Source organism: Mesoplodon mirus (genome assembly GCF_964341445.2).
Source record: "Mesoplodon mirus genome assembly, chromosome: 4".
In the NCBI taxonomy this organism is placed as follows: Eukaryota; Metazoa; Chordata; class Mammalia; order Artiodactyla; family Ziphiidae; genus Mesoplodon; species Mesoplodon mirus.
Genome location: NC_138979.1, coordinates 161,839,996 through 161,866,149, shown reverse-complemented (window position 1 = coordinate 161,866,149; position 26,154 = coordinate 161,839,996). Strand labels below are relative to the sequence as shown.

General features: G+C 40.6%; 1 protein-coding gene across 9 annotated transcripts in view; it reads right to left on the bottom strand.

Moving 5' to 3' along the window:
• TTLL5 (tubulin tyrosine ligase like 5) overlaps positions 1 to 26,154 on the bottom strand; it is a 315,626-nt gene that overhangs the window by 71,140 nt on the left and 218,332 nt on the right. For all 9 annotated transcript variants that reach the window (XM_082618539.1, XM_082618534.1, XM_082618536.1 and 6 more), the window contains one exon: positions 12,236 to 12,453. In XM_082618539.1, the coding sequence (XP_082474665.1) occupies positions 12,236 to 12,453 (218 nt within the window). The remainder of the gene's footprint in view (positions 1 to 12,235; positions 12,454 to 26,154) is intronic.

The following is a 26,154-nucleotide window of genomic DNA, read 5'->3' as shown; positions in this document are numbered from 1 at the left end:
CAAGGAATTCATGGTCCAGTTGCTGATTCTGCTGGCAATCCTTCTTAATATTAGATTTATTCATGCGTTTTAGAATTTTGGTTTGCAGGCTCATTCTGAACAGAAATCATTTCCCCCCTTTGTCTCCCTACTTGCTCACCCCTCCCTGTCTGAAGACTTTACAGTTGCCTCTACCCAGTCCCCCTGACCCCAGTCCAGAACCAGACTTTACAGTGGTATTCTGGTGCCCCTGCCTCAGAGATAAATAGAAATCCAGGTGGGTTCTGAGACATGAACAGTTGTAAGGGTATTTCATTATCTTTCTAACTCTGTAGGCCCATAGCCTTATATAAAGATGGAGCCTCAGCCAGGGGGTCCATGTCAGCTTTGTCAGTCTCCCTGTAGAAGAGCCCAGTGCATTCTTTAGCTCAGGATTTTTCAAGCTTGGTACTACTGACATTTTGGACTGGATAATTCTTCACTGTGGGGAACTGTCCTGTGCTTTGCAGGATGTTTAGTAGCATCCCTAGACTCTACTCATTAGATGCCAGTAGCAACACCCCTCCCCCGCTGCTCAATTATGACAACCAATGACTCCAGACATTGTCAAATGTCCTCTGGGGGGCAACATCATCTCCAGTTGAAAAAAATCACTGTTTTATTTTCTACTAATGAGTCTCTCCTCTTGGGTAGGGTACTCTCAGGCCCCAGTATGCCACAAGAGCTGAGCTCCAGGCTGCCACTGCCTGCTTCCACAGCAGGGCTCAGAAAACTTGTTGCTTCAGCCTCATTCACTGATTGCTATTCGTTTCTGTACGCTTTGGGGCCAAGGAGATGCTTTCCTTGTTTCTTTTTTCCTCTTTAAGCTTTTTATCTATCACTGCTATTTGAAGCAGAGGTGGAATACTAAGTGAGAACTTACGGAGCCAACTTGACTGGAAGTCAGTAAGTCCAAATCTAATCTTTTGTTTTGTTTGAAACTAAGCCTTTGCCTTCAGTAGTCATTAGAGTTATTAGTGTTCAGGAAATCAGAATGTGTGTGAATTTCCATAGCCTTGCTAGCTAGAGCCAAATCATACTTATGAATATCAGTTTACTAACAACAAAAGTGAGATTTCTTTTAACAGGGAACAATAACGGCAGCAGGAATTATAAACTACACCAACCAGCATGCAATGGACACTTAATATATGTCAGGGAAATACATGATCTCCTCTAATCCTAAGAACAGCTCCACGACATAGGTTATATTTTGCAGATAACAAAACAGAAGCTTAGAGGTATCCCTAAATAACAGTCAATTAAGTAAAGAAGCCAGGATTCAAGTCTAATTTGAAATCTTGGGATATTAGCAGTTGTACTCTACTGCCTCCCATACACTACTCTGACGAAGAGATAACTGTTATTTAGTGATCCTTGATGCATTCACCTTGATGCAAAATGCTATGTTGCCACCACCTCTATCTTCACCACCACCTCCTTCACTACCATTTCCTGAGAACTTATCATGAATATAAGCTATATCAGGGGCTGAACTTCTCTCTTGTCTCTCAAAAACAACCTTCATGAAAAGAGGGATCATGTCTGTCTCATCCACTGGTGTCATCACCAATATTTAGAGCAATGCACAGCAGTGCACATTCAATATATATATGATAAAAGGATGAAGACAAGATATCTGTCCCTAATAGACTTAACGAAAAGCAGAACACATATGAAAAAGAAAAATAAGACAAGGAGGCAGATGGAAGAGTCAGCTGAGGAGTTGAGAATGGGGCATCTGGTCAAGCTGCGTCAAGATGATAAATTAGAACCTGATGTTGAATAAAAGGCAGGACTTAGATTCAAGATAGTTAAGGGCATTCTGTGCAGGGGGCATGACATGAGCAGGTAGGAACGATGAATGGAGCCATGTGTGAAGCAGACTGGAAACAGGACAGAGGACATACAGCAGAGGGCTTCAATGTCCAGAGCAAGGACTCTCAACTTCACCTTGCAGGCAGCTGGAAGCCTCCAAATATTTCAGGAAAAAGGTTCAAAGAACTACTTTAGAGACGATATTTTAAAATTGCTTCCTAGGCCTATGTGTGTACCCTATTTCTTTAAGAACCCATTTGGATAGTTTGAAAGCTTCTACCTTGTTCTACTTGGGTTTTCTTTTTATTCAAGAACCAATTTTGATAGTTCATATTTTTCAAAATATTATCTTTCATCTAGTTTAAAAAATTTAGTAGCATACGATTGTGTGCAGTGTCCTCATAATTTTTCAATCTCCCCTATATCTACTTTTAAAAACTTCTATTTTTAATTCTCTTATTTTTCTGGCAGAACTGTGTTTATTTTCTCCTTCCCTGTCCCCCTACCCCGAACTAAACAAGGTTTTGGATTTAACTAATTTTTCTGCTTGCTTTTCAGTTTATATTGCTTTCTTCTTGATTTCCTTTGATCTGTTTTTCTTAGCTTTGTTTTATTGACCCTTTTCTAACTTCTAGAGATGGAAGCTTAGTTCAGGTATGACAAATATGTGGCGTGCATATTCACTACGCTCAACATCAGACATTACTAATCTATCACAGCACTCTGTCTTGTTGAGCTCACAAAGTCCTCATAATTCCTTTTAACGTGACACTCTGCTGTAATCAGCTGAAACCACTATATTGGTTGAATCTAATTTGCCATTTGTATCTTGGTTAATTTCTCTACAATCTTTGCATATTTAACACTGAAAATAATTATGAATTTACCTTTGAGTGTATCTTTGCCTAAATTTCAAGTATAAGTTTTGATACATATAATTCTTTTTTTCATTTTAAAAAATTATTTCCGCTTTATTGACTTGACATAAAATTACAAGATATTCAAAGTACATCGTGGTGATTTGACATACATATGAATTGTGGAAGGATTCCCCTATCTAGTTATTTACCTCACATCTATTACCTCACATACTTACCTTTTTCTTTCTTCTTCTCCTTCTCCTTCTCCTTGGTGAGAACATCTAAGTTCTACTCTCTTAGCAAATTTTTTTTTTCTTTTTTTTTTTTTGCGGTACGCGGGTCCCTCACTGTTGTGGCCTCTCCCGTTGCGGAGCACAGGCTCTGGACGCGCAGGCTCAGTGGCCATGGCTCACGGGCCCAGCCGCTCCACAGCATGTGGGATCTTCCCAGACTGGGGCACGAACCCGTGTCCCCTGCATCGGCAGGCAGACTCTCAACCATTGCGCCACCAAGGAAGCCCAGCAAATTTCAATTATACAATACAGTGTTATCAACTATAGTCACCATATTTTACATTAGATCCTCAGACTTTATTTTTATTCACTTATAGCTGGAAGTTTGTACCCTTTTACCAACCTCTCCCTATTTCTCCCTACCCCAGCCCCTGGCAACAACTTTTCTGTTTCTATGAGTTTGACTTTTTTTTTTTTTATTCCACACATAAAAGATACCATGCAGTATTTGCCTTTCTCTGTCCAGCTTCACTTAGCATAATGCCCTCAAGATCCACCTATGTTGTTACAAATGGCAGGATTTACTTCTTTCTCATGGCTGAATGATATTCCACTATATATATATATATATATATATAGATAGATAGATAGATATAGATATAGATATAGATATATGACACATCTTCTTTATCTATTCATCCACTGATGGACACTTTGGTTGTTTCCATATCTTAGCTATTGTGAATAATGCTGCAATGAACACGGGAAGTGCAGATATCTTTTCAACATCCGGTTTTCATTTCCTTTGGCTATATACCCAGGAGCGGGGTTGCTGGATCATGTGGTAGTTCTATTTTTAATTTTTTGAGGAACCTCCATACTGTTTCCCATAGTGGCTGTACCAACTTACATTCCCACCAACAGTGCAGAAGGGTTCCTTTTCTTCACATTCTTGCCGACACTTGCTATCTCTTATCTTTTTGATGACAATCATTCTAACAGGTATGAGGTAGTATCTCCCGTGGTTTTGATTTGCCTTTCCCTGATGATTAGTGATGTTGAACACCTTTTCCTGTGCCTGTTGGCCATCTGTATGTCTTCTTTGGAAAAATGTCTATTCAGTTCCTCTGCCCATTTTTTAATTGGATTGTTTTTTGCTATTGAGTTTATGAGTTCTTTATATAACTGGATATTAACCCCTTATCAGATGCATGATTTACAAGTATTTTCTCCCATTCAGTAGGTTGCCTTTTCATTTTGTTGATTTCCTTTGCTGTGTAGGAACTTTTAGATTTGATGTAGTTCCACTTATTTATTTTTGCTTTTGTTGTCAAATCCAAAAACTCATCGCCAAGACCAAGTCAAGGAGATTACTGCCTATGTTTTCTTTTAGGAGTTTTATGGTTTCCATTCTTACATTCAAGTCTTTAATTCATTTTGAGTTAATTTTTGTGTATATTTTAAGATAGTAGTCCAGTTTCATTCTTTTGCATGTGGCTATTCAATTTTTCCAACACCATTTATCGAAGAGACTGTCCTTTCCCCCTTGTGTATTCTTGGCTCCTTTGTCGTAAATTAATTGACCATACATGTCTGGATTTATTTCTGGGATCTCTATTCTGTTCCATTGATCTATGTGTCTGTTTTTATGCCGATACTGTTTTGATCACTGTAGCTTTGTAATATCATTTCAAATCAGGGAGCATGATGCCTCCAGCTTTGTTTTCCTTTCTCAAGATTGCTTGGGCTATTTGGGTCTTCTGTGGTTCCATAAAAATTTTAGGATTTTGGTTCTATTTCTGCGAAAAATGCCATTGGAATTGTGATAGGGATTACACTGAATCTGTAGATTGCTTTGGGAAGTCTGGACATTTTAACAATATTAATTCTTCCAATCCATAAGCATGGAATATCTTTCCATTTATTTTTGTCTTCAATTTCTTTAATCAGTGCCTTATAGTGTTCAGTGAACAGATCTTCTCACCTCCTTGGTTATATTTATTCCTAGGTATTTTATTCTTTCTGATGTAATTGTAAAAGGCACTCTTTTCTTAATTTCTCTTTCTTATAGTTTATTGTTAGTGTAGAGAAATTCAACTGATTTCTGTATCTTAATTTTTTTTGTTTTTTTTTTTTGTTTTTTTTTTTCTGTACGTGGGCCTCTCACTGTTGTGGCCTCTCCCGTTGCGGAGCACAGGCTCCGGACGCACAGGCTCAGCGGCCATGGCTCACGGGCCCAGCCGCTCCGCGGCATATGGGATCCTCCCAGACCGGGGCACGAACCCGTATCCCCTGCATCGGCAGGCGGACTCTCAACCACTGCGCCACCAGGGAGGCCCAATTTTTTTTGTTTTTAAGAAGATGTTGGGGGTAGGAGTTTATTAATTAATTTATTTATTTTGCTGTGTTGGGTCTTCGTTTCTGTGCGAGGGATCTCTCTAGTTGTGGCAAGCGGGGGCCACTCTTCATCGCGGTGCATGGGCCTCTCACTATCGTGGCCTCTCCCGTTGCAAAGCACAGGCTCCAGACACGCAGGCTCAGTAGTTGTGGCTCACGGGCCCAGCCGCTCCACGGCATGCGGGATCTTCCCAGACCAGGGCTCAAACCCGTGTCCCCTGCATTAGCAGGCAGACTCTCAACCACTGCACCACCAGGGAAGCCCTGTGTATTAATTTTGTATCCTGAAATTTTACTGAATTCATGTATGAGTTCTAACAGTCTTTTGGTGGGGTCTTTAGGGTTGTATGCAACCTGTATGTAATATCATGTCATCTACAAATAGTGGCATTCTGCAAATAGACAGTTTTACTTCTTACTTTCCACACTGATGCCTTTTATTTCTTTTTCTTGCCTAACTGCTGAATAAAAGTGGCTAGAGTGGGCTTTCTTGTCTTGTTCTGATATGTACAGTTTTTATTTTCAAGGTAGTTTCCAAAATAATTTTGATCCAAGTTACTGAAAAGAATGTTTTAACATTCTAAAATTATTTGGACATTTGTCTAGATTTTTAATATCTCATTTTATTGTAAAGTGGTCAGAGAATGAAGACTGTATAATTTCCATTTTTTTAGGATTTACACTGAAATAGTTTCATTTTGAAAAATACTCCCTGGGAGCTCTGCAGGGCATAAAACTGCATGTCTGTTAATTTAATCTCATTAATTATATTGTTCAAAACCTTTTATGTCCTTATGTTAGGTCTGTTTTGCCTCTAATAATGACTATTCTATTCTCATTCTGGAATTCACTATTTTAGGTTGAAACTGTCTTTTCTCTCATCATTTTTACCTTTGTATACTTTTTCCTCAGAATTTTGGCAGAATTTTAAAAATCTGTCCTGAATTTCATTAATTCAACTTTCTGCAGGGCCCAATCTTGATTCACTGTGTTCAACCCAATTTTTCACTCAGGTGTTCTCATTTCCATTTAATCGTTCCTGACCCCAGACTGCTTGCTCTCTCTTAGATAGATTTTTCTAGCTCTACACGCCAATGCACATCAGGGATTTTCTAAAATGTTGCTTTCTTTCTTGATTAAACTTATTTTGGAGGTTGGCAGCTCCTCTGAATCTTCTCCACGGAGCTTTCTTTTAAGCTATACTATCTACTCCCAGGCCCCAAGATTTTAAAATATTTGCTCATCCTCGGAGAAGAAAGTCTAAGTTTGCTAATAAGGACACAGGATTACAGAGAAACTGATAGGAATTCTATCAAAGGCTATTTTAAGTTTCTGTCCAAACCTTTAAAAAAGGGATTTTCATAATCAGATAAGAAAGAAGGGAAGTGAGAAATGGGAAATGCCCAACATTTATATTACCATTTTAACATCCCAGCAAGCAGGAATGAGAAGGAATCACCAAAGGAAGATCCATCATTCTATGACTCTCACGTATTTCTCTCCCCACCAGACCATACATATCCCAATGACAACTTTTGGTTAGAAGTGATTACTAGTACCTAGTTCTCTGACTGATGTCATCGTCGTCATGCCCAAACCAATTCCTAAGATCTCCTAATGCCACCACTGAGGTCCAAACGCTGAGGGCTGGTAGAGGAAAGGGAGGCTAAGTGGTGACTCCTCAACTGGCCCTTAGCTCTTTCTAGCCCCAGGCCTACCCCTTAGAGTGAGAGGGCATTGTCTGGTGTATTCCAGGGCTCCCACTATTTTCCTACACTGCACTCCCATAGACAGGTAGTATATAAAGCCCTCGATGTTGTTGTTCCATCCAATCCTTCTTGTGCTACATCTAACAGACATTTCCCCAACACCGCAGTATGAGGGTGACACTAATTCTTCCTCCTCTTGAGTATTTCATTGGCCACTTAAGTGGTAAAACTGGCGTTGAAAGGAAGGGAAGTGAGTTCCTAAGTGCTGACACTGCAATGTCCCAAAGGCAGTATTTTAGGATGATTAATCTGCCACTTGCTATATAGAATGGATGTGAATGGACTGGTGGGGGGTGGGGGAGGGGTCTGAAATCAGTGGTCTACTGAGAAGAGTATGGGCTTAGCACAGTGGGTGATATGAATTCTGGCTTTGGTTCTGCCACTGACCATCTGTATACCTTGCTACACCCAAAGCCCGACATTGTGCCTTCATCCAGGCCTTTATCTTACAGCACTGAAAGTCTATGATTATATATTTGGGAAATGCACAATTTAGAAATCTTATATTTAAGGATCTACAGATTCAATTATATTTCTTGAAACTACATATAATAAAGGGCTGAAAGGCTGAGAGAAGATGGTTAACCTATAATATGACATCTTCAGTGCTCACATCAAGACTCTACTTTTGGACCATTGTAACTCCTGATCGCTTTGCCTCCTGTTAATGACTCATATGTTAAAAAGATATAGCATATTTTTTTCCTGATCCTTATTTTTATATTTTTCTGACATTAACCTCTGAGCACCTCCATCATATTGCTGACATCACCAAATGTTCCAGTCACATGAATTGGTATTTGGTTTAACATGCTCCCGGGCTCTCGATTGCTTTCCTCCTTCCTACTCCCTAGCAGCCTTTAGCAAACACCACTGTCCTGGGTGCTGACACAGAACGGCAGTTGACTTCAATTTCTACTGAGGTCACCCTGAGGCAGGATATCCTAAAACCTGGCAAGGAAAGGTAACCCTAGCTATTTAAAGAAAAGTCCTTTAGTTAATACATTATTGACTGGGGGATTTTTGCAGAAACTAATGCCTGTGGCCGTAATACGTCTCCGGTCAAAAATGTGTTAAGTCTGGTGTTTCTCATACAGTTTTCTTTCTTCAGAGAAGTCCCAAGGTAAACAGCTTTGACCCTGTCCTTCCACATTCATCTCGAGTCTATGAGTTTTGCCCACCTCCCTGGCAAACTTTAATCATCTCAGGTTCCTTTCTCCATATTTCCTGGAGAGTGTGATGCTGGCTCTGAAAAAAACAAAGGTCTTTTACAAGGAAGGAACAGCTCATATGCATGCAGTTGTTCACAGGCTGTCATCCTTCCTAGTTCAGCTGACTGCTTGGAAGAAATACCACAAATAGTTTTGAAAGGAGGATCTGAAGTTGGTACTAAATTATGAAGTGTTACAAACATTAAAGAGGAAAATCAAAAAAGGGTATTGGCACCATGGAAAAGGTAAAAAAAATTTCTAAATCACTCTCTTCACAGAATTGACAAGTGAGATTTAGCTAAAGGAAATATAAATATATGAATTTGAGAACTATAACAAAGAACTGTTGGGCCAAGAAAGGATGAGGAAAATGGCTGTAAAACATCAAAATTAAAAAACAAACGTGTTCATAAAAAAGCTTTCAACAGAATAGACTGAAAACAGGTTATTTTGGTTAATTATTCAGTGGGGACAGTGGGTTTTGTTTTACAGATGGGAAGCTGAAACCTTTAGAGGAAAAGTGACTTGACTACTATCATAAAGAAACAGGACCCCATTGTTCTGATTCTCAATTCCCTTTGCACCAAAATCCAAACGACATTCCATCTTTTATGTTCCATTGTTCTCTAGATTCAATCCTCTAGGATGTGGAAACTTTGATGCTCTTGGAAATTGTTTCTATATTTGTCCAGTGCCAACTGCTGTGCTAGGAGAAGCCTGAAGTTCAACCCAAAAACACAGGGCTTGGCACGGTCAAAAGCTCATTACAACTTCTCATTAGCTGTGTCTCTTGGGACAACTATGGCATTCCTGAGTGTGACTCTGTATCTCCCTCCAGTCATAACTGAGGGTTCCTGATTAATCTGAACTGAGCCTGAATAAAGGCCGCAATAAGCTCCAAGCAAATGAAGCAACACATCTTGTAGGAAGAAAGTAAAAAATTACGTGAAAATTTCTTGACGTGCCAACTTAGTATTAACCATAATACCTAACACTTATTTAGCATTTGTTATGTACCAGGCACTGTATTTGTGCTTGACATTCATTAATTCATTTATTTCTCTTAAAAACCCCATGAGGCAGGTACTATTATTATCCCTATTTTAAATAGGAAACTGAGTCACACAGATGTTAAGTAACTTACTATGCTTGCTACTAGGAACAAGAATTACTTCAGAACAATAAGAATAGTGTGTCGACTGATACTCAAGATCCTGATTTCGGGAGCCAAAGGTTTCTCTAGATTAAAAATAACTTCATCAATCCAAATAAAGTATGGAGTTTAGTTCATAGTAATGTAGCGATGACAGTTTCTTAGTATGGCACAGTCTTCAAATGTACCATGGCAGTATAGGATGTTAACCGTGGGGAAAACTCGGTTTATTTATCTTTTTGTGTACTATCTTGACAGCTTTTCTGTAAATCTAAAATAATTCTTAAATAAAAAGATTATTTTAAAAAACTTTATCTGGATACTTCCTAGGGGGAACTTTTCATGGAGTCAGTTCAGAGAAGAACAATGCTATTCTTTTTCCTAAGAGTCGGAAGCATATTGGAAACAGCAGGGGCCTCACGGCACTACAGTTTACATATAAGGGAAAGGATGTTCAGGTCTCCATTAGTGCTAACTTATTTAGCTTCAGAGACTTGTGCTAGAGTTTTAAAGGCAAATTGGAAACTATTTCCTGGAACAACGCCTCATAGCATGCCTTTTGATACTTGGATTATATTTCTTAAATTCTGAAGAAATCTTGCTTTCCCCTCCTCTTCTGTGCTTTTTTGGTGCTAAGCTGCTTCCGGTTTTCCCACACTCCTGCCCGTCAGAGAGAAGAAACCACAAAAATGCAGCAAAGCAAAGTTTGTCCATAGAGCTGCAATTCCATCTCAGAAGCCTGAAGTGCTCTTCTGCCAGCAGTGAGTTCAGGGCAGTGAGTGGGGTCCTCGGATGTCCAGCCCTGCTGCCTGCTGACGGAGCCCCCCTCTCCACCAGCAGACTAGCCACAGGGGCACCACGGGCCGTCTTAGCAATAATTGGAAAAGCCGTAAACGAGGCGCACACTGGCAAATTCAACATTCCTATCCAACTCACTGATATTCCCACCTAACCGTGGGCTTCTCAAACCTGGGAGTGAAAGTGTGGTTTTGGAATGCTTATCATGGTTACTAAGGCTTACTGAGTTCTTAAGTGTGCTAGGTCTTGTGCTATGTACTTTACAGATATTAAGTCTGCTAATATTGATCAACTGTCCTATGAAGCAGATACACTTTGTTATCCCCACTTCACAAATAAGGAAACTGAAGTCAAGAGTTTAAGTCATTTGTAGCTTGTCGAAGATCTCACGTTAATAAAGTGTGTGTGTGTGTCTGTGTGTGTGTGTGTGTGTGTGTGTGTGTGTAGGGGGTGGGTGGGTGGGATGGGACACAGGCAGGCTGGCTCCAGAGGCTGCACCCTTAAGGATTCAAGGCTATTCTTTCTAGGGTGAGGGACCATACATCCTTCCGATCGCGCTATCGGCTCTCAACCACGAACTGCAGCCTCCCCACTGCCCTCTCCGACTGCTCCAGAGAGTTCTATAAAGTCATTACGATGCCTGTTATTCTTAGAACAGTGCTTGGCACTTGGTAGGCACTGAATAAACGTTTGTTGGATAAATGAATAATGGCAGCAATACAATTAAAACAACCACGAGGGACTGTTTTCAATCCAAATCCAGAATTTGATTCATTATCCAAGGGGGGAAAAACACTAACTGCTTTTTCTATGCCCTAGGATTCCTTCTTACAACTAAAATTGATTTTGTGAAAGACAAATGAATGGGGAGCCTCGATGAGAACAAGAGAAATACACAAACCTCCTCTAGGCATTTATCCATCAGGGAATGCCTGCCTCTTCCAGACATCTTTGGTAAGTTCTCCAATTTTAAATGGAGAGGGGCTGTTAGAACCAACACTCCTTTTACCAGTCCATTTCTGGTTTACTAGGGAAGATGGCTGGAGGTACAGTGAAGGATGTGACCTAAAAAACGTGATTCAGGGGCTTCCCTGGTGGCGCAGTGGTTGAGAGTCCGCCTGCCGATGCGGGGAACACGGGTTCGTGCCCCGGTCCGGGAGGATCCCACATGCCGCGGAGCGGCTGGGCCCGTGAGCCATGGCCGCTGGGCCTGCACGTCCGGAGCCTGTGCTCAACAACAGGAGAGGCCACAACAGTGAGAGACCCGCATACCGCAAAATAAAAAACCAAAAAACCAAAAACAAACAAACAAACAAAAACGTGATTCAGGTACGGAAATGTCTTTTTTGAGGTAAAATAGGTAGATGACAAAGGTATTAGAAACATTGTTGCTACACAGAGCCTGATGACTAATGTCAATGAAGTTAATCCCTCTAATGAAATCCCAATCCTATGTCTTCCCTTTCAAATGCCTAAAAATGAACAAACAAGGGTGGGGGTGAGGGAAGAGTATTGCATTTTATCTGAAATATATATGAAAAGATCTAACTCTGTAGAATGACCAAAAGAAGAACACATCCGGGAGGAAGTTTTCATTTCCTCCCTCCAAGCCCACAGCTCAGCACTGTTACCCAGTGCACTGTCTGACTGAGGCTCCTGCTAGAGGCCAGAAGAGTTAGTTAGCAACGACCCTGAACCCTGCCAGTGGCAGCACTCATCACAACCACTGGGGAACATAAAAGAGCAGTGTCTGCCCCTCCCACAGGGTACAGCCTTGACATTGGCCATGTTGCAATAGCTCCCCAGGTGATTCTAATTTGTAGCTAGGGCTGAGAACCAGTTAGTCTTTATTCCCCATCAGGTGTTCTTTTCAACATTTCAGCACAAACTGTCTTGAGCCTCCAGAAACAGAGAGTACCATTAACATAGAATTGATACAACTCAGAAGAAACTGAACAGAAGATTACTGAAAACTTACTTGGAAGCCCTCTGGGATGCTGCCTTTCTGAGGACTTGTTTGTGATTGGACGGGGGTTTGGGGACCAAGGAGGAGGAAGCACTTGGAGCTGGCACCACTTTTTGTGGCAGAGTGGTTGGCTTCTGGCCACTAGCTGTGGCGCTTGAAATTCTGCAAGCTGCACCGTTATTTATTGTCCATAAATTGGAGTTAGGTAGTGTCTGGCTGCCAAAGATCACCTAGGAGAAAAAGAAAAAAATGAAAGATGGAGATGCCCTTCACAAATTAGTTTGCTGTAAGTCAGTAACTGGTTTGCAGTCCTGGGGTGGGACAAAAGGAAATGGGAAACCATTAAAATTAAGTAATTTTTAAGGAAAAACTTCTCCTCCAATAAAGCCAATGCAGGTTTAGGTTCAGGGAAGGAAAATCTCTTTTAGCAGAGAGTTGAGATTATCTTGCTGAAAGTACACTGGAGTAGGACTCAGGGCGGCTGGGTACTATGTATTGTCCATATGCGTGAATTAGAGAAGCATTTGGTCTCTCTCAGTCTTAGTATCCCTTCATTGTTAAAGTCAACAAGTATTTAATGAATGCCTGTTGCTGGGTATCGAGTACTACAAATACAGCACAGAACAAAAGTGACTTGAAGCCTGACTCCATTCCAACCCACTCATGGAACTCTGAACTCCTCTAGAAGGTTCGCACCTTGGAGGAAAGGGAAGGAGCCAGTGTGGCGTAGTAACACCTTGATGACCTGAAGATTAACATAAAACTACACTTGAAAACACTTTCAAAGTAAAATTACTACATGAATAGTAGTTACTATATACAAATACAAGAGCAAAACAAGGGTATTTTCCCTCAGAGGGTAAGCCTACAGCTATTAAATGATGACCTAAAAACCATCTAGATGTCACAAACACCAACATGTACCTGCAGTAAGGATGTATTTAATTGTACACTTCCTCAGGGAGAGGCTTAAAAAAACTCTTACAACTTATTCACCCCATTAGAAATAGTTTTTTTGTGTCCCAAATTTTGTTACTGATTCTTCAATTGTGTTAACACTGCTTTCAATATGCATGCTTCATAAAAGCTTTAAATGTAAAATAATATTAGGAGGAAAATAATATAATTGACAAAATACATAGGACTTTTTATTAAAAGGATTTCTGGCAATTGATATCTATTTGTAGGCACGATATTTTAAGAGGCATGGGAGAAAGGTCATTTCCTCATGGCAAGGCCTAAAGGAATAAGTTCAGATGCTCTTACATTCACCTTTTAGGTAAACTTCACCAGGTAAACTTATTTTTTAAGATATAAAAGATGAACTGGGTAGCTTTAGTAAATAAATGTTAACCAACCCTTCTATACTCATGCCTTGGAATGTCCCATTTCAGGAAAATGTGTCCAAGGGTTCCGGGCTGGGAAGATATGAGGGGGGGATCAGGGGGTCTTGTGTGGAGGGAATGTGTTTGGCTGAGAGGCTTGACAAAGAGCAAAGTGATTTCAGAGGTGGAGGATCAGGGCTTTTTCACACAGACCAACTGGACTGAGATGTTCCCCGTCTCTGGAAACCACCCGAGAGGGAACTGAAGAGCTGTTCGCTTGCCTCTATCTCTGACCACAGAAGGGGAGCTGAGGAAGACCTGAGCCCAGGGGCAAAGCCAGGAGCCCGGGGCTGCAGAGTGTGTACACGGGGGTGTACGTGGGAGTGGGGGAGGCAAGGGGTTGGGCGATCTGCAGAAACCAAGGGGTGCAGCAGAGGCCATCTTGTGGGGACTGGCTCAAAAACAAACCCACTCCTTTCAAGCACTGTTTCCATATCTGAGGGCCTCAAAATCTGTGGGAGAAATTCAACTGGGAAGAAGGAGGGAGGCAGGAGAGGGCTAAGCTAGGCTTCTATTTTCACCACTGCCTCCCAATAAGTGAGCTTAGACTGAAGAGTGCTTGAAAGATGCCTCATTCAGGGTGGGAAGGAGACCAGAACTCAGAATGGGGGCTGAAGAGTCCTATGTCGACCATCCATAAACACGTTCACTGGATGAGTAGTAGAGGAGGAAAACCACTGTTAGTGAAATGCTCTTGGAAATAAAAACATTCTTTATTGAGTTAGATTTTTCACGCTATGACAGAACTGCCATCAGTAAGAACATGTATTCAATACATGTTGCCCTGGTGACAACTTAACCGTATTTCAAATTCATTGAGTTTTTCTTTTGTTAAAAAATCTTCCTGGGACATCTAAATACAAATAAAAAGATGAATAAAAAGAGCAAGATCAGAACAGTGAGTATAGTAAGCTTCTACTTGAGTAAAAAAGAAAAAAGGATACATACAAACATACATTTATATACCAATACACACACACAAACATATATACAATGTTGGTATCTGCACAGAACAATTTTGAAAGGCTCTTAAAAAAAACTGGCATCCTCCATGGAAAAGAACTGTTAGCTAGGGGTCAGGGGGAGAGGGAAACTAATTTTTTACTATATATCATTTGTACCTTTTTGAATTTTGTACCATCTATATGTAGTTATTTATTACAAAAATAAATTATTGAAAAGTCAAAAGGAAGTCAAGTTCTAATAAGATTTGAGCAGGTAACAGATTAACTTTCTGAGTACAAATCAAAGTATCCAAATGAAGCCCAAGTTTCAAGCAGCTGGTTCTAGGACTTGCCATTAGACTGGGTTGAAGAAGGAAGTGACTGTTCAACACTTACTATGGCTACAAAACCAGATTAGGTCATCAGCGAAAAGTAGACACTCAGGTAAGTGGAAAGGAGCATGACTCTGCAATCAAATGTGCTTGGGCTCAAATGTAGGCTCTGTCACTTACAAACTGGGTGACCTTTTCAAGTTACTTAACCTCTCTGAGCTTTAGCTTCCTCATAAAACAATTATAATCACTTGGCTGGATTGTTGGGGATTAAATGAAGATCACATAAGTAAATGTAGCCCAGGCACTCAGTAAAGGTTTCTTGAAATAAATCAAAGTGCCAGGCACACAGTAGAAACTGAAATGCTCCCTTCCTTCCCAAATTACTGCCTTTACTGAGGAATCAAAGGACAGGCTGATATGTAAGTCTGCTTATCTGTAATGACTTGTGAATGGTAGTTGGTTCTACGTTTTTCAGCATAGTTTTCTAGTCTTATAATGATGCTCACTAGCTGCAAAAACAAACTCTTAAAATGAAAACATATGTGTAGGTTCCCCAGATCATATTTACTCAATTCTCTTTGGCAGAAATGATCTTTCCCTCTTCTAAATGCTTATAAAAATGTATTTGTATGTGTCTTATCACATTTAGCACATTCTACCTTGTATCACAGGCACTTATATATGTACTTTTTTCTGCTTCTGGACAATTCATACTGGAAATGCCTGGATTTATATCTGATTAATTTTTGCTTCACTAACAGTGCCTAGTAGAATGCCTTGTGCATAAAAGGTGCTTAATAAGCATTTACAACATGAATGGAAAAAAAAAACCCCTCACATTATACAAACTATTGATTTTTTTTAAGTAACAGTTAAATTCCTATACAAGAAAATAGGCAAGTTTGTGTTTACATAGAGATGTAATCTTGTAATAGGACCATTCTCTGGAGTTTGAATAGTGCCTAGTGTGGTATGTGTTTCAACTTACACTCAGCCACAAAATGTAAGTAAACCCTTCTATAGATCCCAAACAAAAATAAATTCACCTTCCTAGATGCAAATTTTGTGGCAGGACCGTAGACACCAATGTTCCATAAGTAATAAGATCAGTCTTTATCTCAAAACACAAAATAAAATAAATTAGAATTTATTGCTTAGGAGACTCACTTGCTTGGGTACTAATAATTCTTCCTTTCTTCCCAATAAAACTGCCCTGATTTTGTTTGGATAATAATGTGTGCCCAACTAAAAAATTACATTTCCCGATCTCTCCTGCACCTTGAGATAACCATGTGACCTAGTTCTGAGTTGTAAACAGACGTTTCCGGGTACAGGTTCTGGGAAAGCTCTTTAAAGGGGGCAGACTGGGTTGACTGGTGCACAACTTTTGCCCTTAACTGCTCTTCTTCTCCCCACCCAGAACATGGATATCTACCTGGATATCTACCTAGAGGTGGACAGGCATAGGGTGGAAGTTACTTGTCATGGACCGCAGAGGAGAAAGACAGGAGGAGCACGGGTTCCTGATAGCACCACGGACTTTAGGAGCACCTAGCTCTAGATTTCTGATTATACTGGGGAAAGAAAATAAACCTCTAACTTGTTTAAGCCATGGGTGTGGGGGGTGCCCTATTACATGCAGCCAAGTGGAACCCTAACTGAGCTGAGATCTAATTCTCAATCTACAAAACAGTCAAGCTTGTTTCAGCCTCAATGTAACATGTGCTGCATCTCAAAAAAGCAGATACTTTTTCCAAATACAGTAAAAAGCTTCCAGGTTCTCATTTGTTGTTTGGTGATCATATGCTCATATACTGAATGGGTAATGAAATTATTACAATTCTATGCCATCCAAAATTCCCAAAAGTCAGTAATGTAGACAAGTCCCCAGGTGTTTCACCAAAGCCAAGACTAAGTGGAATGAGATTAAAGTAATCAAATCTGATTAAGAAGCAAACCAGGAAAGTACTCAGGTTAATGTTAAAGGCAGACATATAAATAGATGTTTTTAGACTACTGGCAGAAATCAGCCTCCCCAGGTACACCCCGTAGCCTGTATTGGCCCTAATCCTACAACTCTACCAATGACAGACTGTATGAACTGTTTTGTCCTGATATTCATTCAAAAATAAGCAGAAGAATTATGTAAAGTTCTCTCCATATAATTTCTAAAAAAGGTGAGGTTTGGACATACAGTGTTAGCACTCTGCACTTGTGGGTTAACCCAGGGATGGGGGCTGCACCGACATCAGTCAATGTCCTGGGAATGTGAGAGCTGTATAAGCACCAGCTGTATAAGACCTGGTCAACAAATACAAGCCCTTTGCTTCTTTATTGGGTGTGGGAAACAGCAATGCTTCAGCAAGGAGACTCAGAGAAAACCACAGTTTGAGTGTTGGCTTGGCCACAGACAAAAGACTGGAAAGGCCCTCCCTCTCCCACAACAGAAGGGTACTCGTGGGTGGGAAGGAGGAATTTCTGATAGGCAGAACACAGACTGAAACTTGGAAGGTCACAGGGAAGCAAGATCTGAGCTCTCTTACTAGAAAGATAACACTGTTCAGAGATTAAATTCTGGGTGTGTGGTGTGTGTGTGTGTGTTAATTCCTTCCAGAGAAACACCCCTTTTAGCCTTTACTCAGGCTTCTTGGTGACAGAGTAGAGCTGGATGCCTCCCTGCAGTGAAATATCAATAACTCTCTAATTCATTTTTTTGAAAATTAAGGGGGATGAAGCAGGTAAATGTTAATCTCTCTTTGAGCGGGGCTAATGTCTCTTTGTACCCCTTTTACTCTGATATCAGAAGAGCACACATTTGGGGCATTATTCTCCCCATATGAGATTTTTATTGTAACTTGGATAAAGTTCCCATTACATAGCATACAAGGCCACTTCTAGTTCTGGCAGCTCAAGTTCTGGGATGGTATATCTTCCTGAGCAGGTAAGATGCTAAGCACTCATCCTACTACCACCAGGCCGAGAGCTGTTCAATGCAAAGAACACATTTCATCTTTTGTGCAACCATACAATGCTGTAAAGAGCTCGGGGCCAGGGTGAGGGTGAGGGTAGCTGTTTCTATTTTGGCAAAAGCAAGCTTCCAAAAGGCCTTTGTCCCACCCTGCATGCAGTTCTTGGCTGTCTTCCATTTACAATGTTTGTCAGCTGGAACGAGATTGAAAGCCGAGCAAGAGAAAGAATACAACTTCCGGTACTGCAACAAGGCCCTGGGCAATGCTAGGACCTCGACAGGGATGGGACAGAAACCCTGAAGATGCTCCCGTTGATACAGAGAGAGACTGATGACACAGACAGGACTTTGAGATGCCAAAGAGATTGGAAGTCCTCTGGCATTCCCTTCCACTTCTAAAACAAATTAAGAAGCTACTTCTCCTATAGCAACTAGGAAAGAAGGCTCTTGCTAGTGCAAATCACCTATTCTAAAGGATGTGAACACAGGTGTGTACCTGGACAGAACAATTTAGAAGAAACTATTATTCACCAACCAACTGAAAACACTGTGCTTCAGGCAGCACCTAAATCAACTGTACCTTCTAACATCTGAGAAACAATGCAGGCCATTAAAAACAGATATTCAAATATACTTACATGCCTCAGACTCCTGCATGTACGCAAACCAAAGATACCAGCAGTGTCTCTGAGTTGGGTTTTCAATAGCATTGAGACACTTGAACAGATCTTGGGCCAGGTGTGTGTTACAACCAAAGAAGTCCAACTACGAGGCAGCTGGCTAAGGCCAGGGTTGCAGCCCATGATCAGAAAACCCAGTGAAACTAGCCCTAAGACATCACATGGATGACATTCCCTCACTACAGGCCCACCCCCCATTCTAACAACAGAACCGATTAATAGTCATACATTGGTAGAGGCTCATAGTCTGATGGCAAATTTAGACTCCTATGACTGTAGACTCTGCTTTGCTTTCTATTTCTTTTTCCCACAATGCCCAGCAATATTTGGCAGACCAAGGGTTTTTTTTTTGTTTTTTTGAAACACGTTCATTAGAAAAAGGAAAACAGTTTTAGAAGTCATTTCAGGGCTTCCCTAGTGGCGCAGTGGTTGAGAGTCCGCCTGCCGATGCAGGGGACATGGGTTCGCGCCCCAGTCCAGGAAGATCCCGCATGCTGCGGAGCAGCTGGGCCCGTGAGCCATGGCTGCTGAGCCTGCGCGTCCGGAGCCTGTGTTTCGCAATGGGAGAGGCCACAACAGTGAGAGGCCCGCGTACCGCAAAAAAAAAAAAAAAAAGTCATTTCGAATTCTACTCTCAGAGATAACCTCTGGTAACATTTAGACTTTTTTTCTGTGTATAGTCACTTATTTTCTTTGTATATACCTGCATTTCCATGGACTTAAAAAAATGGTATATGATATCTGATGTTTTGGAGACTTTTTTTTAATTCAAATATCTATCTTGAGCATTTTTTCATATATATATGGGTAGATCTAGATGATTGTTTTTAATGGCTGTGTATTTTCTATCATGGTTTATCATAATTTACTTAACCAATCACCAATAGTAGAATACTATAAACTGACACAGTAGATCTATATTTGCAGTTAAGGAAATAAGTTCCTAAAACATTTTTAAGTGGGAAAAAGTAGGCCCCCTAAAATCTTATACTTCCATTTTGAAACCACACACACACTAAGGCTGTCACCAGTTTACTTTGCTATTTAAGAATACTGTTGTGATAAACATCATGTTATTTTTTATATCTTTTGACATATGCCAGATCATTTCCTTAAAATAATTTCCTTGAAGTAGAAGGGCTAGATCAAGAGGCTGCTTCTTCTTTGTCTTTTTTATACATATTCTCAAATTGCCCTCTGTAAAGGCTGTACCAAATACATTTCTGTCAGTATGTTTGGGAGAATAATTCCCTTACCTTTCCTTGATTATTATAAGGAAATACTACATGTCCCATGAAAAGCTGGCTCATAATTTGATGCTAATGCTGTTTCTCTTTTTTTTAATGTTTATAAGACATTTATGCCTTTGGACAAACATATTCTTTTAATCGTTTTACCATGGTACTATTAATCATTCTTTCTCCTCACATCTCTCTCTAGCAATTGTGAAATTAATTTGCTATAATTTTCAGCTGTCCAAACAAGTAAATATTAGTTTAAAAAGTGTAGCTAATTAATATTTTATGAGCCTTGAACTTCTCCTAAACCACTTTCTTGAATATCATGTAAACCAATTTCTGCTTCTGGCACAGGGGGTTTAACTAAAACCCCAAGTTGAAATTATAATGTTATGTATATTTAAGGTTAAAATTAATACATAACAGAAGAGATGTCTGCATACTCATGTTCACTGAAGCATTATGTGCAATAGCTAAGATTGGAAGCAATCTAAATGCCCATCAACTGATGAATGGATAAAGAAAATGTATATACATGTGATAGAACATCATTCAGCCTTAAAAAAGAAAGAAATCCTGCCATAACTTACAATGGATGAAACTTCAGGATACTACGCTAAGTGAAATAAACCAGTCACTAAAAAACAAATACAACATGATTCCACTGATATGAGGTATCTAAAGCAATCAAACTCATAGAAACACAAAGTAGAGTGGTGGATACCAGGGGCTGAGGGGAGGGGGAAACGGAGCTGTTCAATGCATACAGAGACTCAGTCATGCAAGATGTAAAAGTTTTAGTAATCTGTTGTACAACAATGTGCATATAGTTAACAATACTGTACAATTCACAAAAATTGTTAAGAGGGTAAATTTATGTTATGTGTTTTTTACCACAATGGAAAAAAAGTAATACATAATAATTAGAGAAATGAATTTTTATTGAGCTTTTATCATGGTTAGCATTGCTCTAAGTGCTTTACATGTTATAGCATGTTCCCAATCATTTGAGGTGGGTCCCATCATCACCTCCATACACAGAACAAGCAACCAGAGCACAAAAAGGTTCCGTAATTTGTCCACGATGGCAAAGCTACCAAGTAGGAAGTGAGATCCAAGTCGTCGGAGGAGTCTGATTTCACAGCCCTACTGTACTACACTGCCTTCCTCATTTATGCTATGCTGACTCCCTTTTTAAAGCAAATCCACTGAAATCAAATCCCCCTTCCAAAGCAAATCTAAAGCAAACTTAGCAATGTGTCCAATTTTCACCAGACGCATTTAAAAGACAGAGATTTCACTCACTTTACTCCAGGAAGAAAAGGTTGAAAAAAATTTGTGTGTAAGCAAATCTTTGTTACTTATTTTGAAAGTTAAAATGTGTAAGTGTATGCATGTGTGAGTCTGTGCGTGTATAATATATAAATAAAGTAACTTCAAAAGATCAGCAATGACCCCAGATTGAGAGTTCAACTGGTTAAAAAAAAAAACAACTCATAGCCTCATTTTCAATTGTCTCTTTTATCTTTTACTTACTAGTAGTTTTAGTAAGGCCCTTGTTCTCCTAATAATGTTTGTGTCTTACATTGTCTGATGAGTAAATGAAATAATTAGAAAAGCCAATCTCTGAGTTCTTTACAACTTTAAATTCAGAGTTTATAAATACCTAACTTGTCTTTGTCTTCAAATGTTTAGTTTGTTTTATTTGGCTCAGAATATCACATATTGACCTATTGTTCATCTTACACAGACTTTGCTGTCATATATACCTGTTAAGTTTTTTCCTGTGGCTGCATCCATTGCAGATGGGTGGGGTTCTTTACATTTAAAGATGAGGTCTTTCATCATCTCACGCGAAGTTACTGCTGTGAGTCCCTCATATGCCCACAGACAAACAGGAAAAAGCCACAGGTCACAGAGTGAGGGGAGGGAATAAAACTGGCCACCAGGCAGCTGTAGCAAAACCACATTTTAAGGATATACAACAAACAAGGTCGGTCCCAAGCAGCTGGTAGGTGAAGAGTTGCCTCTTAACAAACCTACAAGTGGAGTTCTGAATTTTGATTCATTGTGTTCACCTTTTCTTTTATATTTGTGTGTATGGGTGTATAGCAGCAGCAACAATAAAATTGGAATGTCTTATCTGACTGATGATAAATGTATAAAACAAGAAGAAAATGAAGAGTCACTTACTCAAGGGGGAGGGAGGTAGAGTGGAATAGGGCTTTGGAAGCCTCTGACCTGGCTTAGCTATTACAACTGCAATGAGCCAGCTGGGCAACCTTGTGTAAGTCACTTAAACTTTCTGAGCATCAGTTGCCTCATCAGTGGAATGGATATAATATTATATCTAGCATACAAGAGGCACTCACTGTACACCCATTTCACTGCCTTCACCTTCCTTCCTCCAAGATTCCAGAGAGACACTACTCTAGCAATAGCTTAGAAAACACCCTGGTGGTAACCAGGGGACTTCTGTTACTAGTAGTAAGGAATCAGCATAATGAACTGATGTCTATATTGAAATAATGCATTAAGAATCAGATTTCTGGGGACTTCCCTGGTGGTCCAGTGGTTAAGAATCTGCCTTCCGATGCAGGCTTTGATCCCTGGTTGGGGAACTAAGATCCCACATGCCGCGGTGCAACTAGGCCCGCGTGTCGCAACTACTGAGACCACGTGCTCTAGGGCCTGTGCGCCACGACTACAGAGAAGCCCGCACTCTGCAACTAAGACCCAATGCAGCCAAAAGTAAATAAAAAAAAAAAAATCAGATCTCTATGGTATTGAAAAAGCAAGCATAATACTAATCATGCAAAAGTGTCAATCTGTGGTATTCACATTGGTAGACACCTGTTGTGTTTCCTGACAGTATTCTCAAAAACACCATCATAGAAACAAAATTAAAACAGTATGACCAATGACAACAACGGGGTTGAAAGGATGAAGTGATTATTGAAGAGATAATTCCTATGTTATCAATAACAACCCACACACATGCTCTGAATCTCCAAACTTCTAGAATATATTTCAGGATTCTGCAAGACTCGGTAGTCCCTGACACTGCTCCTAAATAATAAAAGCACAAGGGAGTGCAGAGTATGGGCATTTCTAAGAGTTTTAAGCCCTGGAAGACCTTATTAAGACATCTCTTTAAGAATTTGAGGTAACTGGGATAAAGGTTTAGTAAACCTTTTCTTTTGCAACAGTGTATCTGTCTAGTAGGAGACCAGTTAAGATACCTGAGATTAACTTTTCAAATACAGTTTTATAGGTGTCAATATGTACTTGTTGATGTACTTGTCCAACGCATGAATTGCAATTTAAAATGTATGTAGGGCTTCCCTGGTGGCGCAGTGGTTAAGAATCCTGCCAATGCAGGGGACAAGGGTTCAAGCCCTGGTCTGGGAAGTTCCCACGTGCTGAGGAGGAACAAAGCCGTGCACCACAATTACTGAGCCTGTGCTCTAGAGCCTGCAAGCCACAGCTACTGAAGCCCGCGTGCCTAGAGCCCATGCTCCGCAACAAGAAAAGCCACTGCAATGAGAAGCCCGCGCACCGCAACAAAGAGTAGCCCCTGCTCACCGCAACTAGAGAAAGCACGCATGCAGCAAGGAAGACCCAATGCAGCCAAAACGAAATAAATAAAATAAATACATAAATTAAAAAATAATTATAATAAAAAATAAAAATAAAATGTATGTAATAATATATATAACTATTAGTGATTGAATGCCTGAATATTGTCAGAGAGGTAGTATAGAGCATGATAGCCAAGAACTAGAATGCTGGAGCCTGACACCCCTGGATTCAAAAACACCAGCTCTTCCATTTATTACTTTTGTGAGCCTGGGAAAGTCACATAAGTGATGCTCTGTTTTTATATCTGGAAAATGGGGCTAATAAGAGGGCAGCTGTGAAGATTCACTGTGATAACACAAATACCCCTCCAGGTTCAGTGCTTGGCACATGGTAACACCCTGAGGAATATAATCCTCATGAAAACCCACAGATATACATTATCATCACCATATTAGAGATAAAGAAACCGAGGTTCAAGGAAGTTCAGATAACCTGCCGCAGGTTATGGGCTCAGGTTTAAACAGGATTATCTGACTGCAAAGCCTGTCCACAGTGCCTATTTCTGAACAGCTGAATGTAGTTTTACGTGTATTATTTCACGTATTTTCAATGTCTTTTCATTAGGTAAGAAGAAAAGAGTTTGGCTTGGCAAAATCTGCTAAATCAAATGGTTCTAAGAAAATCATAAACAAGTTATAAACTAAGTGTTATATGAATTTCTGATACAGGTCAGAAGGAAATACAAAAATGAACAAAAGACCCCAAAACCAAATGAAAACAAAAAAACAGAGCAGCAGTACAAGTCACCCTGCTCCAGGAGCTACGCCTGAGGTCGTGCCCACCCCCACCCCCACCCCCCACCCCCCACCCCAGCCAACCTTCTTCCCAGGTACTCTCGTTGGAAAGACGTAAAAAGACTCCCCCTGCAGAGCCAGTCTGCTTGCCTGCTCTCCCTGTGCCGCACTGAGGGGCTAGCGTGTTATTGCTGGCTGCCTGGAAAAGCCCGGCGCCTGCTGAATTTCTCTTTCTTTCCCCTCCCCTACAACACAAACACACAGCAGCTGAAGGCCTGGAGAAACAGTATTCACTGCTGCAGGTGGGGCAGAATTTTTCTAGACACATGCAATGAACTTTTAGGAGCAGAATAACAAGACTTGGCTGGGTTTATACGGGAATCCTTTCCACACCTGTGAGACTACGCTCACACACACACACACACACACACACACACACACACACACACACACGCCATTAGCAAAAAGCTCATTACACTTGGCCCTCAAGATGTTGCTGTTGTACTGAAAGGCCCCTTCAGGTGGACACTGAGCTGCCCCCCTGCCCTGCTTGTCTGGGGACATTAGTCTCTGTTGCCCCTCACCGAATCTAGGTTAGTCTGGTGAAATTGGCCATCTTGGGATGGGGGAAGTAAAGCACAGACAGAGTGGAAGGATTAGAGAAACTGAGGATGCACGGTTCTTTCCTACCTTGAGTTACCTTACGATGTGGAAAATTAAGTCTACTAAAAATGGAAGGGCTTTGGAAACCAGTGAAAAATTAAGATGTACTTATCCCCTCTCTCCCCCTCTGTTGTTAAAAAAAATTTCAGCAGTTCTTCCTTGGCCATCAAAATATCCTTAATTTTTCTGCTTTTGGGGCTTTTTTCAGTCTGGAGTAGGTAGAGAAGAGAGTGGGAGGGCAGGAGATGGGGGTTGAGAGCAGAGGTTTAACAAAGGATCACTTTAACAGAAACTACTGAGTAATCGCTCTGCCCTGGGCCAAGAATAACATCAGCTCAGTGTTGGCAATTAGAATCAGGTCAGTCGGGCCTCAGAGCCGGTGTAGCCCTCCTCACAGACCCCAGCAGGGAGAGCTACTCATGCTGATGTCACCAGCAGTCACTGCTGCCCAAGAAAGTCCCCCCACTCAGCTGACAGAAAACGTTTTTATCCTTCTCCTTCAGGGGCAGGAAGCCAGTCTGAGAAGGAAGTGGGAAGCAATGAGGGAAACCGGAGAGAAGACACACTCAGATGTATCAACACACACAGTCACTGTACCATCCCTAGAATACCAGGATCCTGCAATTTCCTCAACTATCCTGGAACTCATTTTAAATGAATTGATATATGTAAGGCACCTGGAATAGTGCTTGGACCACAGTAAGTGCTTATTAAGAGTTGGCTATTCTTACTAAAACAAAGAGGGAGGAATCTGTCCCATTACTTATCTCTCATCCATCATAAAACTTGAATCCTGGGAGCAGTGGCTGCTGAGCAGAATGTACCCTGATAAGAAGAATGAACAGGAAGTTTTCAAGTTTGGAAAACTTATTTATAAGGAAACTGTAGTAGATGAAGTGAAAAAGATGGAAACAAAGTTCCTATAAAAAAAAAAAGATTGCCTGAAATTTTATAAGGGCAACACTAAATTTTAACAAATCCAGCCTCCCTTTCAAGAGACAGAAGACAAATAAAAAGGAGACATTTCTAATCACTTTCTCTCTAGCTTAATGGTTCTCCAAGTGTGGGCCCCAGAAGGAAAGGCTTAGCATCATCTGGGAACTTGGAAATAATTGAGGCCTATCCTAAACCTACTGAATCAGAAATGGGGTCAGGGAAGCAACCGGTGTTTTAAGAGACACTCCAAGGGGTTCTGTTGCTCAAAGCCAAGGATCTGCAAACTTCGGCTTGCAGGCCAAATCCAGCCTGCCATCTTTTTCGTAAATAAGGTTTTATTGGACAACAGCCACACTCATTCATTTACATATTGTCTATGGTTGTTTTCATTCTACCATGGTAAAAC